At 27.0% G+C, this 15,061-nt stretch overlaps 2 protein-coding genes across 6 annotated transcripts in view; one reads left to right on the forward strand and one right to left on the reverse strand.

Moving 5' to 3' along the window:
- The window catches only part of LOC107885062 (odorant receptor 2a-like), a 28,232-nt gene that overhangs the window by 4,062 nt on the left and 9,109 nt on the right, over positions 1-15,061 (forward strand). The window contains exon 1 of one of the 5 annotated variants that reach the window (XM_029490855.1): positions 12,720-13,059. The exons of the other annotated variants lie outside the window; for them this stretch is intronic. The gene's annotated coding sequence lies outside the window, so the exon portion shown is untranslated. Of the gene's footprint in view, positions 1-12,719; positions 13,060-15,061 lie in introns of those variants that run through there. 5 annotated transcript variants of the gene reach the window in all.
- Positions 5,395-9,717, reverse strand: LOC100571400 (glutamate-gated chloride channel). The gene is made up of 4 exons (XM_016808422.2): positions 9,633-9,717; positions 8,126-8,266; positions 7,705-7,857; positions 5,395-7,614 (listed from the first exon to the last, which is right to left on the reverse strand). Exons 1-4 carry the CDS (start codon positions 9,703-9,705, stop codon positions 7,394-7,396), a joined length of 588 nt encoding a protein of 195 aa, XP_016663911.1. The 5' UTR covers positions 9,706-9,717; the 3' UTR covers positions 5,395-7,393.

Raw genomic sequence — 15,061 nt, forward strand, 5'->3', positions numbered from 1 at the left:
GTCAATTTTTGAACTTTAAATGCTAATAAAAAAAAAAATTATGATTAAGGATTTTTTAATATTTTTCAAATATCATTGTAAAAATATAGTAGAATCCTTGTATTAAATGTTCAAGTTATTTTTACTAGAAAAAATAAAGTTTTATTGACATTCTTAGAAAAAAAATTAAAAAAAACTAATAATATTAGAAACTGAAAACGTTCTTAAACAGTTCAAAACAATTGAAAATATTATGAAAAATTTATCATGTAGAGAAAATGGTAATATAAACAACTAGTGAAAATTTCATGTATCTACGGTTATTTGTTTTAATGTTACACCAAAAACCAAAATAAATTTTCTCGAAAACAGATTTTGTGTAAAAATTCCTGTTTTTCCTTAATTTTTCTTTTGTTTTTCACGGCGCTTTTGAAAACTATTGGAAATCTCAAATTTTGACTTCCTGAATGCACTAACTAAATTCACTTTCCCATCAAACAAGATCCTGTTGAAGAAAATACGAAGCAGTTTTACTGCCCCAAACCATGATGACAGACACAAAAAATAAAAATAAATAAACACACATCATTGTAAAATCAATACATTCATCGTTCCACTCAAAATCTAATAAAAAGCTAAGACAAAACGTTCAATTAATTTTATAGACATTTGAGAAGTATAGGAAGACGGATTATATCTAAGAAAACTAGCGAACTTTTGGAATTGAACACTAAAAACAGCAATTGACAAAGACAAATAGCAACGAGAACACTTTAATACCACTTGTATTTTTTCAAATATAAAACAAATTTCAAATGTTTGTTCATATAGTTTAGCAATATTGATTGATACGGGTCAGCAGTGTATGCATATTTTATATAATGAAAAAATCAATAGTTAATTATAATTTATAAATGAATTTATCTTAATCAATAACTTCAACCTTAACCTCAACTGTAAATTAACTTATTATATTTAAAATATTTCTTTCCTTGAAAATCATGTGTATATTATAATTTATTATTCACTTAATTTTTGTTCAATGACATTATAACAGCACTTTAGATAGGTTGCCAGGTTGGTACCAATAATTTAGTCGTTCAAACAATATATTTTGAATAATTCTCATCAAACTATCTGCGTGTATGCTACATGCACCTGCATAGTTTTTATAGGTATTTGTATCTCCAAAATTCATGAAAACCGATCGATTAAACATAAAGATTAAAACAGTTTTAATTATTATTTTGTATTGAAATAAACGTTATCTAAACATATATTATGTTTAAAATGCTCAAATAAGACTTCTATATTATAATACATTATAGGTACATGAGAAGTATGTTTATCTGCAGATTTTATAGGTACAATGCATTTTAAACGAGTCATTCTGGAATGTGTAATAGGATTCAGTTCATTCAGATTTAGTTATTAACTTATTATAAAATAGTCATTAATAATCATAATCGATTAAAAATGTTAATATAATATTTAATACCTACTTAAAATGTGTGTTTTCGAAAGGCAAAAACTGAATCCTTATTTAAACTACTTTTTATATAATTTTATTGAATTCAGCTGATATCTTATGGTGTCAAACATTTCAAACAACATTACTTTTATTCATTATTTGATATAATATTATATATGTTTCTTCCAGTTATTTTTAATAATATAATACATTTCAGGATCTTTGGGTTGTTTCATGACTTTTTGACAATAAAATCTAACTAATCTGTTGATTTAAGTGATTCTAGATGGAAAAAATTGACAATAATTCCAAACAATATATAAGTTCATTGGAAACTAAAAATGCACAGTACACAATCTAAACACGGCACCTCGGTTATGCAATTATATGGCATATTTGTAGATAAAACGCTTTTTTTTTTTTTTTATTAATTAATATTAATTGGTTCAACAAAATTTTGTTTTTAGAATGAAAAGAAAACATTTCTAAAGTATAAAAATAATAAAATATAATTAATTTTACTTATTAGCATAATGTGTATATACCTATGACTATTTTATTGTGATTCATGAGTTTGGATAGTTATAGTATAGGTAGGGCTTTTGCATTGATTTGGTTAATTTATGTATATATAATATACAATTATAATATAATATAATTCATAGTATTTTTGCATTAGCAAACAGCCTATAATCTTGGTGAATGACTCAACCGAACTGTTATGTGAAATTTAACTTTGTAACAATGAATATTTCATAAATGAAACGCTTTAATGCAATTAAAAAAAAGTTAATTTTTTTTTTTTTGGTTGAGGCTTCAATAACTGTGGGGGAAAGTACTATAGGTTTTGAACACGTGTGAGTTTGTTTTGGAAGCATTTTAAAATTTTAAGTGAGCATCTGTAGGTATCTGCCATGCCTAGGTGAGGAATGGCGGCCTCTCTCTCCGGATACCGTGACTGCCCGAAAAAAAAGCCGCCCATGGCCGAGTTCAAATTGGCGTCGCTGCGCGTCGTAACCAACACCTTAGTTCGCTCAGCCACTCCGCCCCCCCCCCACATTAATATTTTATAGAGTATCAATTTTGTATTAATATATCAACATGTATCATTTAAAAATATAAGTTTTGTTAAATTAAATATATATAAGAAAAATGTATAAATAGTAATAAACTACAAACGTTTCATAAAATATAATAATGAATAAAGTTTTATTTCATAAAATTACAATTATATTATATTTCGCGTTAATTCTGCATTTCTCCGGACTACAAACTTTTACTAAAATAGATTTTTAAAGTATATCTATGATTAACTTTATTTTACTTTCTCAAGTATTTTAAATTAAAATATTGCTAAAAGTTTTATTTAAACCCGAAAATTAAACTGCCACGTGTCACCATCGAGGTGGCTGTTAGTTATTCACAATTTTACAAAAACCACGTCTTGAAATTTCTGAAAATTACAAGTTATTTCTTTTTTTTTTTAGTTGTGTTAAATTTCTAATCTTAAGTGGACCTCGTGAAAGTTTTTGGAAGTTTAACCCATAATAATATCTAAAACACACACACATCAGTGAAAAAATTGAATTGAGTCAATGTGGATTGTACGAGTATAATGCGTGTAATTATTTTTATCAGTAAAATTCAAAATATTGAACAAACACATTATAATAAACGGTCCATGCTTTTAATTAACCTATTTGTATTTAATAAAAATGAAAGTCACAACATGAAATAACCTAATAAGGAAACTAACCGGGACAACATGAAGAGTTAACCCCCCAGTTGTTCCGAACCACAGCACTCGCCTTATGCTATTCAGCTGGAGAGTATGCATGCCCAGTATGGAGCAGATCGTGTCAAGTGAAAAAGATGGATGTAGCTCTAAATGAAACATGTCGTCTGATAACTAAATGTTTAAAACCCACACCGATACCTTTGGTACAAATTTTATCTGGCACAGCACCTCCGATATTAGAAGAAGTGTGACCAGTGATGCTCAAAAAATAGCCCAGGCAAACGATAATAGGCACCCACTCCACGGATACCAACCAGCCACAAGCTGACTGAAATCAAAGAGAAACTTTTTAAAATCTACCACGGAGATCACAACATCACTTGAATATGAACGATATCGAAGATGGATAGCATTGAACCAAAACAATAATTTTAAAGTAAGGCAAATGGAAAAACTTCCACATCTGAAGATTTGGCGGAAGCAACTGACGCTGCTATACAAGTAACCAATCAATGGAGTAAAAAGGAGTATAACAAAACAAAACAAAGCATCTGTATCATAGCCTGGACACGATAAAAAGAACACATCACTATAACACTATACGATTTTTCGTTGTACATTGTATAGCTTGGGTTCACAACAGCTGCCAGATACTCGGACGATGCGCTGCAGGAGATGCACGATGCACCTGATGAGTTTTAATTTATTAATCTTGGTTTGTCACCACAACGATCGACATCTTGGTTCGCCGACCACTCCATACCAAGATTACCACAACCGTAGTTACAGCATTAATTGAAATATTCATGCGATCCGGTGGAACATTGCGTTCGGACATATTTTTGTCTCCGCGGTAGGTGCTCTACTATTGAAGTGGATGGCATCTGGATATCGGCTTTAGAAATAAAACATAATGCTGTGTATTCAACGATACTGTTTCGTTTGATATGGACGATAAAAAGAGGCTGCACATCTTGCGGTCATAGTTACGTTATTATGGTTCAGCGTTATTGACGACATAATAATATTATAATTAATATACAATATTTAATATACGTTTAAGATAACGACACGTTTAATAAGGGGCTAAAATATAAGTGAATTGCTAATAATATTTAAACCCTAGTTAGGTATCCATTTCCATGGCGACAAACTTTGTACAATATTGTAACTGTATTGGGAACGAAGTTTAATTCACATTGTACCTATTAGTAAAGTAAACTGTGTCAAGGAATGAAATGCTTAAATATTATTTTTTGGGTGACTATTTATTTTATTGTTTGGTAAATACTTTGTGAATGGTAATGGCAAATTTTAATTGAAAATTTAAACATAAAATATGTCCTGCCAACGTGATATTTTTAATTTTGAGATTTCCCTAGGCAGGATTAATATGATACTCGTTCTCAAAATTTGTTGGACTGTCGTTGAAAGTTCAGATAGATTTTGATTCAACGTGTCATCAGACGTATTATTAATATTTTATTTTATTTAAAATACCTTCTATTGATTTAACTTCTTATGAAAGTTTATATTTTCTATTCGTGCATGTGACCCGTATCCTCCTCATTAATATCTAACCACAGTATTAATTTTATTTCTGTCATGCCATATACCATAATATAGTCGAAAAGTTTGCGTTCCGTACTACGGTAATTAATTGGAAATAATTGGAGAAAATATTTATGAACATTTTCAGCATATGATTTCACGTATCTTTCTCACAAATGTTTTTGATTTTATTGTACATAAAGAATAAAATATGAATAATTTCAAGAACATAATAATGTGTAGAAACGTACGGTAAGTTTGGTCTTTTGTACTAAAAAATTAAAAATATATATGTTCACTCCTTTTTTCCACGAACTTACGTTTAATATTAATTTTAAAATGAACAAAATTCAGTCTGAGTGTTGTAAATAAAGAAAACCAAAATAATAGTTTAGGAATATAATATTATAACAAATTGTAATTAAATGTGCATGGCACAAGTAACTCAACTATTGACATTTATTTTTGAATAAAGAAATAACAATTTTAACAGAGAGGAAGGCTTTTAAATTGGCATATTATTTATCATAACTATTTTATTACAAATTTTCAGTAGAATAAAATAACATGAACAATATTTTCATTGTTATTGAGAAACGTAATATCAAATCTTCAAATAAATGACACGAAACGTTAACAAATTTAATTAGGTTAGCATTTAATAATTTTATACGGGTTCATTATTTTAAAATATATTATTATATTAACATTTGATGTATTTGGCTTAAAAAAATATAGTTTCAGTTTCGAAAGAAAAACTAAACGTATCAAACAATTTATTTTATTTTCAAAATTACTAACTATTTCTGTTTTTTTCTATGACATAATGACATATATCAGGGATGGGCAACTCAATGATACTAGAGGGCCAATTTTGAATGTGCGAAAATCTAGCGGGCCAGAGAACATAGAAAGCAAAAAAAAAACCTAATGTTAACTATAATACGCCTATAAATAATATTATATTGTTTGCATTAAATAGTTCAATGCTGGATAAGAATTTATGTCTAACTTTTACGATAAACATTATATCGGTTTTAATAATTTTATAAATATAATAAAATAAAATACAGAAAAATCTTAACATTTTATATTTTTATAGACTAAATTGAAATGTAGCATGGGCCAAGGAAAAATGGTACGCGGGCCGCCAGTTGCACATCCCTGACATATATTACAGTGTAGATACCTATGTTATATTTGTGTACGTTCCCATAATAAATTCCCATTATAAATTCTATAAAATAAAATGTTTAGTTGATAGTATTCCTCGTATAGTTTGGACGTAATGGATCCGGAAAACTCTAGGTTTTGAGTTTTTGGAGTACCTATGGTACATTATTTTTATACGAATATTAAATACATTTTTTAATGGAATAAAAGAATGTTTCAAAAATTATATCATTCCCGCGAGAATGTGAAAGTTTTAATGGCTTTTTATTCGTGACATTTTTTTTACGCCAAGTAGTAGCTGTGCATTGGGTTTTATGGAAAATTACCACGTTGCCCTTAAACGAAATATACAGTGACCGCGTACACAAACACATATCTATATGCCAACTAACCGACAACTCCATGTTATTAAGAATGTATACGTGCCAAGTTTAATAAAATTCCGAGGTCTGATTTACCAGACTTTTTCACGTACGTTACCTCATATTATAGTTCATACAGAATAATAAAGGGTTTTATGCTCTATAGTCTATATTGTATTCCCGATAACAATCAAGGGACGAAATTCATTGAATAATACTAAAAAAAATATATATATTTATATGTCTATGTATTGTACAATGTAAGATGCTTACTACGTTTTAGCCGGTGAGTATAAACTAAATCGATTTTTCTTGTTTGAGGTTTATAACTTTAAATCGCGAGTCTGCACGATCAAAGAAACGCATAGCTAGCAAATTTAGTCAGCTACGGATCGGTAATGATAATAATAATATAATGAATTGCTACCACCTTAGGGCAGTTTACTATAAAAACCTAAAATCATGTTGACTTACTTAAAAAATTAAATTATAATTTTAGACTGGTTGGTGGTTATTTAATTAAGCGTTATTAAATATTTAATAATGATTGCGTGCGTATAATACGATATAAAATGTTTACAGTAAACACGTATGTTGTTTGTATAGTTTAATAACATAGGTAGGTATACCTAGTTCTACAATCTCTCGCATTATCTTATACATTAGAAGAACATTAACATAATTTCATTAGCCCCGGGTATAAATCGTCTGCCCACACATGCTTACTCACCTTGTTCCAGATCTGGGCCAAGGACCGTTGTTTGTTGTAGATATATCTATTTATTCAATGTGTATATGTATGTATTTTTTTAAATCCCTTGTGAAGATTGCTTACGAACCTTTACAAAAAAGTCTTACCAGTGATCACAACCAATATATATAGAAATAAAAAATGTCAACAGGTATGTCTACAATATGGTATACCTAAACATATTCATTTTAACAGGCTGACTTCCGTAAGACTCGTGTTTAACAGCATACTTATTAAATATTCTTTTAACTCAACAGTCGCGAGTTGTAACATTATACAGAAGTTAAAGATTGTTTAACATTAAACATCATATTTAGACAGTATATACATTTCTTAGTGCGGCAGATTTATAAATAATGAGCTAATAATCATACCTTTGAAATACTGCAACTTCCTGCGTTACTTGAAATGTTTGATTTTACATTTCTCCTCCCCGTACAATTTACTATTACAAATTCTATGAAACTGGCAAACACAAAGCACATACAAACTCCATCCCAAACATTCATAGCTGTCAAATTAGCCACGTCGGGCAATGTCCGGCGGAAACTGTTGGAGGTCGTAAAGTAATTCAACATTGTTGTAACTCCTGAAATACGTAAATTTTCATTTGGTTTAGTATTATAATTCAATATGAAATCATGAAATATGATAAAAAAAAAAAATAAATAATAATGACCAATAATTGTCCGCGCTGGCACTGCATCCCATTCTAGGAAAAATGTGATAAATGATGAGGTAACTAAAATTAACCCTGGTATGAAAATAGTAGCGAAGTAAAACGTCCTATCTCTACTAAATATCAATTCCACTTGTAGACAACTGTAATTACCTGGAATATGTATATATATAAAAAAAAAAAAATGTTTTATTTAAAATATTTATTACAGTAATATGTTACTGCATTTAAAGTGAAACACGACAACACGAATACAAATTTAAAATAAAAACACATACAGTATAAATAATATATTATAAAATAAAAAAAAATGAACTGAGCTAATAATAGTGAAATAAAACATAATATAAATAAAATTGATATTATATTATGCGTATGCCTAATAAATAATAATATGTTGTTCAAAAACGTTTTATATTACCTCTCCAACTTCCAGTAGAAGCACATTCATAAGTTCGATTTCGTTCCAAGTAAGCATTTGAAGTTTTCAGATTAGGTGACTTTATTAAAACAAAATTGTCTTCTTTCCAGACATACTTTAAATCAGACTTCTCATACGATACTGGGAAAAGAAAAGGTTTAAATAGTTGAGAAAAAATATTATTCAATCGATTAAAATCACCAAATCTCAACAACATATTTTATCTTACGCAAGCACAGACATAATTATATCATTACAGATTATATATAACCAGATGGTGCACTTCTGCATTTACTGAACTCGAGCCCTCCTCAATGCAGTAGGACTACATGTGTGGAATAAATTATTGTAAAACACCTTTACTATAATTATTGTATTAAATAATATGAAAATGGCTATAGAAAGTAGGAATATGGCGCTAGTGCTAAATATCATGTGATGCGTTCAGTAAACAATCAATAATTTCTCATAAAACTATTTTTCTCTTTTATTGGTGATACTGATTCGAGGTATGTTTTGATCTCGGTTGTAGATATATCTTAAACCGTGGTTTTGATTTATTGTTATTTTTCAAAATTATATGGCTTGAATAGGAATTACGAAGCGCACTATTAGGTTTTATATTATAATCTGTGTAATCAGCAATGTAACAATTATTTTCAATGACAAAGCAATAAATTATTATAAAATGTAATATGATATATTATATTATCACAAATATCACAACTAAATTAAACACTTCGTCAGACTCCATGTAAAAAATGGCTAAATAAGTAAAAAAAAAAAATCAGTCATTTTTTAAGATATTTAAGCACTATAAAGATGTGATATATTATTATCATGAATAAATGCTAAGTAAATTGAATTTAGGTATGTACATTTATTTTGTTAATAATTTATCAACTTGGCGAGAAATTATATACTATTTTTAGTTTATATGACATGAAATAACGTGAACAAAATAAATAAAATGCATTAGAACTGCAGTATATAATATTTGACAAATCTATACTTGTCAAAATAATTTATCGCCATGTAAATAATAATTAAACTGTTGAAATAAAATAAGTGTACTTTATTTAATTTACTTAGCATTTATTCATGATATCACACCTTTATAGTGTTTAAAATCTTGGTTTTAAGTTAGTACGAAAACAATACCAATTCATATCCACGGTCGTGGCGTGAGCTAAGTAAAAAAACAATAAAATAATAGCAGTGGAACGACAGTGTATATTATTATATCGAAACTGGAATTGAAATAAATACTTCGTCGAACTCCATGAAAATAAGGCTTAGTAAAAAAAGATCAGTCATTTATTAGATCTTTAAACACATTTTAAATAATACTTTACATGAATTTAATATGAATTATTCTGTTTTTGTTGATCAATCGTTAAGTGTAATGAGTACCCACATGCATTATAATAATAATTGAAGATATTTTTATCTGACACGCATGTTAGGTACTTATTAATTTATTCTTATTATTAATTCTAATGCTTACTGCTTTCCATGGAAAATGTACACAGTGGTTGATCGAATGGGAATATTTTCATCGATCCTTCGCAAACCAACATCAGATGACGTCTATGAAAAAAAAAAAAAAATAATAGTAATTCGAAATTTTTATCAAGAAAATATTTAACAAAAATATAATATATATATCTATTATGCATATAAATATCTATTATATATAATATTTTATTTGTATACAGCGGGAGATTATTAATTATTTTGAATGTTTTAATATACTAGGTAGGTACATACATATTCGAAATTGTATTTATAAAAAATGTAATATACGTAAATAAATTAAATTATAATATAATATTATATTGCCCTTATTTATTTGTCTAAGAATTTTTAATATGTATAACATTTCAACATATGTTTTAATTTTTAACTGCATAGTCTGAAGCTGAAAACTTTTAATAAGCTCTTGATTTATAAATATTGAATATTCTACGAATAAATGTAGGTACCTACCTAACATAATTAATAAACGTGTAAAATGTAGACGAGGTGGAAAGTTGCAGGTACCCACTACACATTTTGCAAAGTACCCATTAACCTTCTCTTACCTAAACAAAAAAAACTTACTCATAAAAAAATAACGTTCGTTCGATATTCTCTATTCATTTAATAGATTTAATCTATCTAAGATCTATTTAATTGTTTTTTTGAATATATTGTAATTCAAATTTTGGAATTAAAAACGTAATCTACGAAAATTAGTCGCAATAGATATCAGTTTCCAAAAACTAAATATCAAAAATCTTGTTTGCCTTTTCGAGCGCCTTACGAGATAGTTAACTGTTGAAAGTTTGACTACATTAAATAATATTTAAGCCATAATGGCTGTAATTTTGCTGTAAAATATTGTGATAAAGCTCTTCAAGTAGAAAATGTGTTTTGGGTGATACTGATAATCATTTATATACTTTTTTTTCACTATAACAAAATATATAACGATTTATTTTATGGCATTTTTCAAGTTTTAAATTATTTTCTACAAAATGTATAAAATACATACAATTATAAAATACTCTTTAATAACCAATCTCGTAATATCTACAAATTAAAAAGACTATAACAATATTTCTATTTTAATTTTCATAATTTTTTCTATTATTGAAGTATAATTTAAATTTTAATACACTTTTTTGATTCTAAGTGAAACGATGAATGTATCGATTTTACAATGATGTGTATTTTTTTAAAAATTTTTTTTTTTGTGTCTGTCATCACCTTTTAGGACAGTAAAAGTACTTCGATCTTCTTCAACAGTATCTTTTCTGATAGGAAAGTGAATCAAGTTGGTACTTTGGGGGGTCAAAAGTAAGATTTTTCCAGTAGTTTTCAAAAGCGCCGTGAAAACCAAAAAAAAAAATTAAGGAAAAACGGAAATTTTTACGCAAAATCTGTTTTCGAGAAAATTGATTTTGGTTTTTGGTGTAACTTTAAAACAAAAGACAGTAGATACATGAAATTTTCACTGGTTGTTTATATTTTCATTTTCTAAACATAATACAATTTTCAAAATATTTTGATTTGTTTTGAACTATTTAGGGACATTTTCAGTTTTCAATATTATTAGTTTTAGATTCTGAGTGGAACGATGAATGTATTGATTTTACAATGATGTGTGTTTTTGGATTTTCTTCAACAGTATCTTTTCTAATAGGAAAGTGAATCTAGTTGGTATTTTTGGGGGTCAAAAGTAAAAATTTTCCAGTAGTTTTCAAAAGCGCCGTGAAAAACAAAAGAAAAATTAAGGAAAAACGGGAATTTTTACGCAAAATCTGTTTTCGAGAAAATTGATTTTGGTTTTTGGTGTAACTTTAAAACCAATGACTGTAAATACATGCAATTTTCACTGGTTTTTTATACTTTCATTTTCTATACATGATAAAACTTTCAAAATATTTTGATTTGTTTTGAGCAGTTTACGGACAATTTCAGTTTCCAATTTTATTAGTTTTTATTTCTATGAATGTCAATAAAACTTTATTTGTTGAGTAAAAATACTTGAAAATTTAATACAAGGCTCCTACTATATTGTTACAAAGACATTTGAAAAATATTAAAAATACATAGGCACAATTTTTTTTTATAAGCATTTAAAGATCGAATTTTGACAAAATTTATCAAATTTAAAATTGAATAATTATTTTTTAGTTAATAATTTATAAAATGTTCAACTTTTATATCTAAGGCTTGAAAATTTAAAACAAGATTCCACGTAAATGTTTAATTCTGTTACCGAAAATTCTAAGTAATTCATAAGTCCAGTTTATTTTTATAGTAATTTAAATTCAAATTTGGACGAAATCACATATTAAAAAACCTGGAATAACTATTTTAGTTATTTTGTTGTAATGATTGTACAAGATTATTTGTGGGTACTTGAAACTTCTTAAGTATACTATTATATATCTATGATAGTAACACGGTATTGTTGTTGATGTATAACGCGTTACCTGATGGATATTGTGATATGAATAATTTGGAATTTATTATTGATAGGTACCTATTATAATTTATAGGTAAATTTTTTTTTTAATACTATAGCTGATAAGTATACCTATAATAGGTATGTCTAATACCTAGACTGACAAACCGTCTCCGCTCAGAATCGTTTTTCTTATACAGTGATATTATATCATTGAATTCAAATTTAATTCTATCCATTATACAGTGTCCCACTTGTAACCTGCTGTACAGCAGAGCGACATCCACTTACCCACCTTTTTTTTATTTTTATATTAGCATTTTTTATATACCATAATATTTTCGAAATATTATATCAAATTTAAAATGTAATAATTATTTTGTACTTAGTTAAAAATTTATAAAATGTTCAACTATTTTTTAAAGGATTGAAAATTTAAAACAAGGTTCCACATAAATAGATAAATATATAAATTACTTTATTCACAATTATATCATCAAATATACTTAGTAATATCAGCGACCCACTCGTAACCTACTGTACAGCAGAGCGACACCCACTTGCCTAAGTATAAGGCATGTATATAACTTATATTTACAATATAATATATAGTATATACTTAATGTATATAATAATACAAAGTATCCACATTTTGCACATTATATGCTCGACCGTACAAAGTGACCCAGAACCATTACAAATACTATTAGTATTCATAATTAATATTTATGTACGGCTTGTCAGAAAGACTAATCAAGAAAGAAAATTATTCAATATAACCTGCTACCTTCTAGGAACAAGCAATTAAAACTGAATAATTGAATATGAACAGTAAAAACATACAAAACAATAATAATTCTCATATTTATTATACTTTTGTCCATGGACTGCAGTCGTATAGTCATCGTCCACCAGGCAATAATAAAAGTATATGCCACAACAGTCTTCTGAGACTCCAAATTAATTTTGTTTAAGCGAGGTAAGTTCACCATTATTTAACAACATAATATTTTGATGAATTACGTGGTTTGAGTATTATAAATAAAATATTAACATTTTCTCAACAGATATCATTTAACTTTATTAATACGTATGAAAATTTTTTGTATTTCTACATACACCTGTTCTTGCAGGAATAATAATTATTAATATTTAGGTTTAGGAACTTATTGCTTTAAAAAACAAACTTAAATAACCCAAAAATTACCAAATATAGGCACACAAAACAAAAAAGCGGGTAAATTGCTCTGCTCTAAAGTAGGTAAAAAGTGAGTCACTGTCTAATGGATGGTATTGAATTTGAATTTAATGATATAATATTGTTGTAAACGAAAAACGATTTTGAGTGGAGACGGTTTGTCAGTGTCGATATTTTATATTATATTTATATTGTTATTACTTATTATTAACACGGTAGTCGGTAAGTTGAATTAATATTATAAAATTACAACAAATAACTATAAAAAAAAACTGTGTTTGTATATTTTTGAGATTTTTTAGTTAGAGATTTACCTAATTAAGTGGAACCTTGTTTTAAATTTTCAATCCTTAGCTATAAAAGTTGAACATTTTATACATTTTTAACTACAAAATCAATTTTATATTTTAATTTGATACATTTTATCAAAATTTGAACTTTTAATGCTTTAAAAAAAAATGTGTATTTTTAATTTTCTTAAACTTTTATTGTAACAGTATATTAGAAACCTTGTAGAAATTTTCAAGGTTTTTGACTAAAGGAAGGAAATTGTATTAATATTTATAAAAAAAAAAAAAAAACTAAAAATATTGAAAATATTAAAAATGTCAAACGAGTCAAAATATTTTCAAAATTGTATAAAATAAATAAATTGATAAAATACACATATGATATAAATTTCTAGGGTCTACGATTATTCGTTTTTGAGTTACAACAAAATAAGAAAATCGCTACTTGAGAAATCGAGGCATATCCAATGTTCTAAAAAAAAATATCAAATAACTTCAAACGCTTAAAAAAATTTAATTTTACTTTCGTATAGGCCTTTTTTTTTTTTTTTGATAAAGGTAGAAAAACTTATCTTAAAGAAAGAGAATCTTGTAGTACATTTTAAAATGTAAAAAGAAAAATGTATTTGGTTTTCTAACTCAAAATAATTTGCCAACTTTCATAATTTTTATGTATATTGTCAATATTTGAACTTCAGATGCTTATAAAAAAAAATTGTGACTATGGATTTTTAATATTTTTCAAATGTCATTGTAACAATATTGTAGGAGCCTTGTATTCAATTTTCAAGTACTTTTACTCAACAAATAAAGTTTTATTGACATTCATAGAAAAAAAACTAAAAAAAATGGAAACTGAAAATGTTCGTAAACAGTTCAAAATATTTTGAAAATTATATCATGTGTAATAATTGTTAATATAACCAACCCGCGAAAATTTCATGTTTGTACGGTCACTTGTTTAGAATTACACAACTAAAATAGATTTTGTCGAAAACCAATTTTGAGTAAAAATTTCAATTTTTCCTTCATTTTTATTAAAAAATGAAAACACTTTACAAAACTATTAAATTTTGACCTCCCGAATTTTTCCAATAGTTTTCAAAAGCACCGTGAAAAACAAAAGAAAAATTAAGGAAAAACGGGAATTTTTACGCAAAATCTGTTTTCGAGAAAATTGATTTTGGTTCTTGGTGTAACATCATTTGCGCATCTAGGGGGGTACACAGGGGACTTGTGCATCCCCAAGTTTAAAATGTGCACCCCCAAAATATAAAATACCTTATCTATAATATTTAAATTATTTTAAAGTAAAAATTATCAATAAATACAAAAAAGTTGTACCTTAGAGTATATTGAGGAACATATAATAAGTGATTAATAGTAAATACTTCACTAATTCACTATTATGTTCCAACCATAGACCTATAAACTAAGTTAATAAAAACTTAGTTTATAGGTCTACGGTTTCAACATTCCCTGCTATAACAGTA

Source organism: Acyrthosiphon pisum, chromosome A2 (genome assembly GCF_005508785.2).
Source record: "Acyrthosiphon pisum isolate AL4f chromosome A2, pea_aphid_22Mar2018_4r6ur, whole genome shotgun sequence".
NCBI lineage: Eukaryota > Metazoa > Arthropoda > Insecta > Hemiptera > Aphididae > Acyrthosiphon > Acyrthosiphon pisum.

Coding starts and splice junctions, on each gene's coding strand:
- LOC100571400 (XM_016808422.2), bottom strand. CDS start 9,705: ATGTTGGTTTGCGAAGGATCGATGAAAATATTCCCATTCGATCAACCA. Junction 7,858..8,125: donor TTCTACTGGAAGTTGGAGAG/GTAATATAAAAC, acceptor TACATATTCCAG/GTAATTACAGTTGTCTACAA. Junction 7,615..7,704: donor GCCAGCGCGGACAATTATTG/GTCATTATTATT, acceptor TACGTATTTCAG/GAGTTACAACAATGTTGAAT.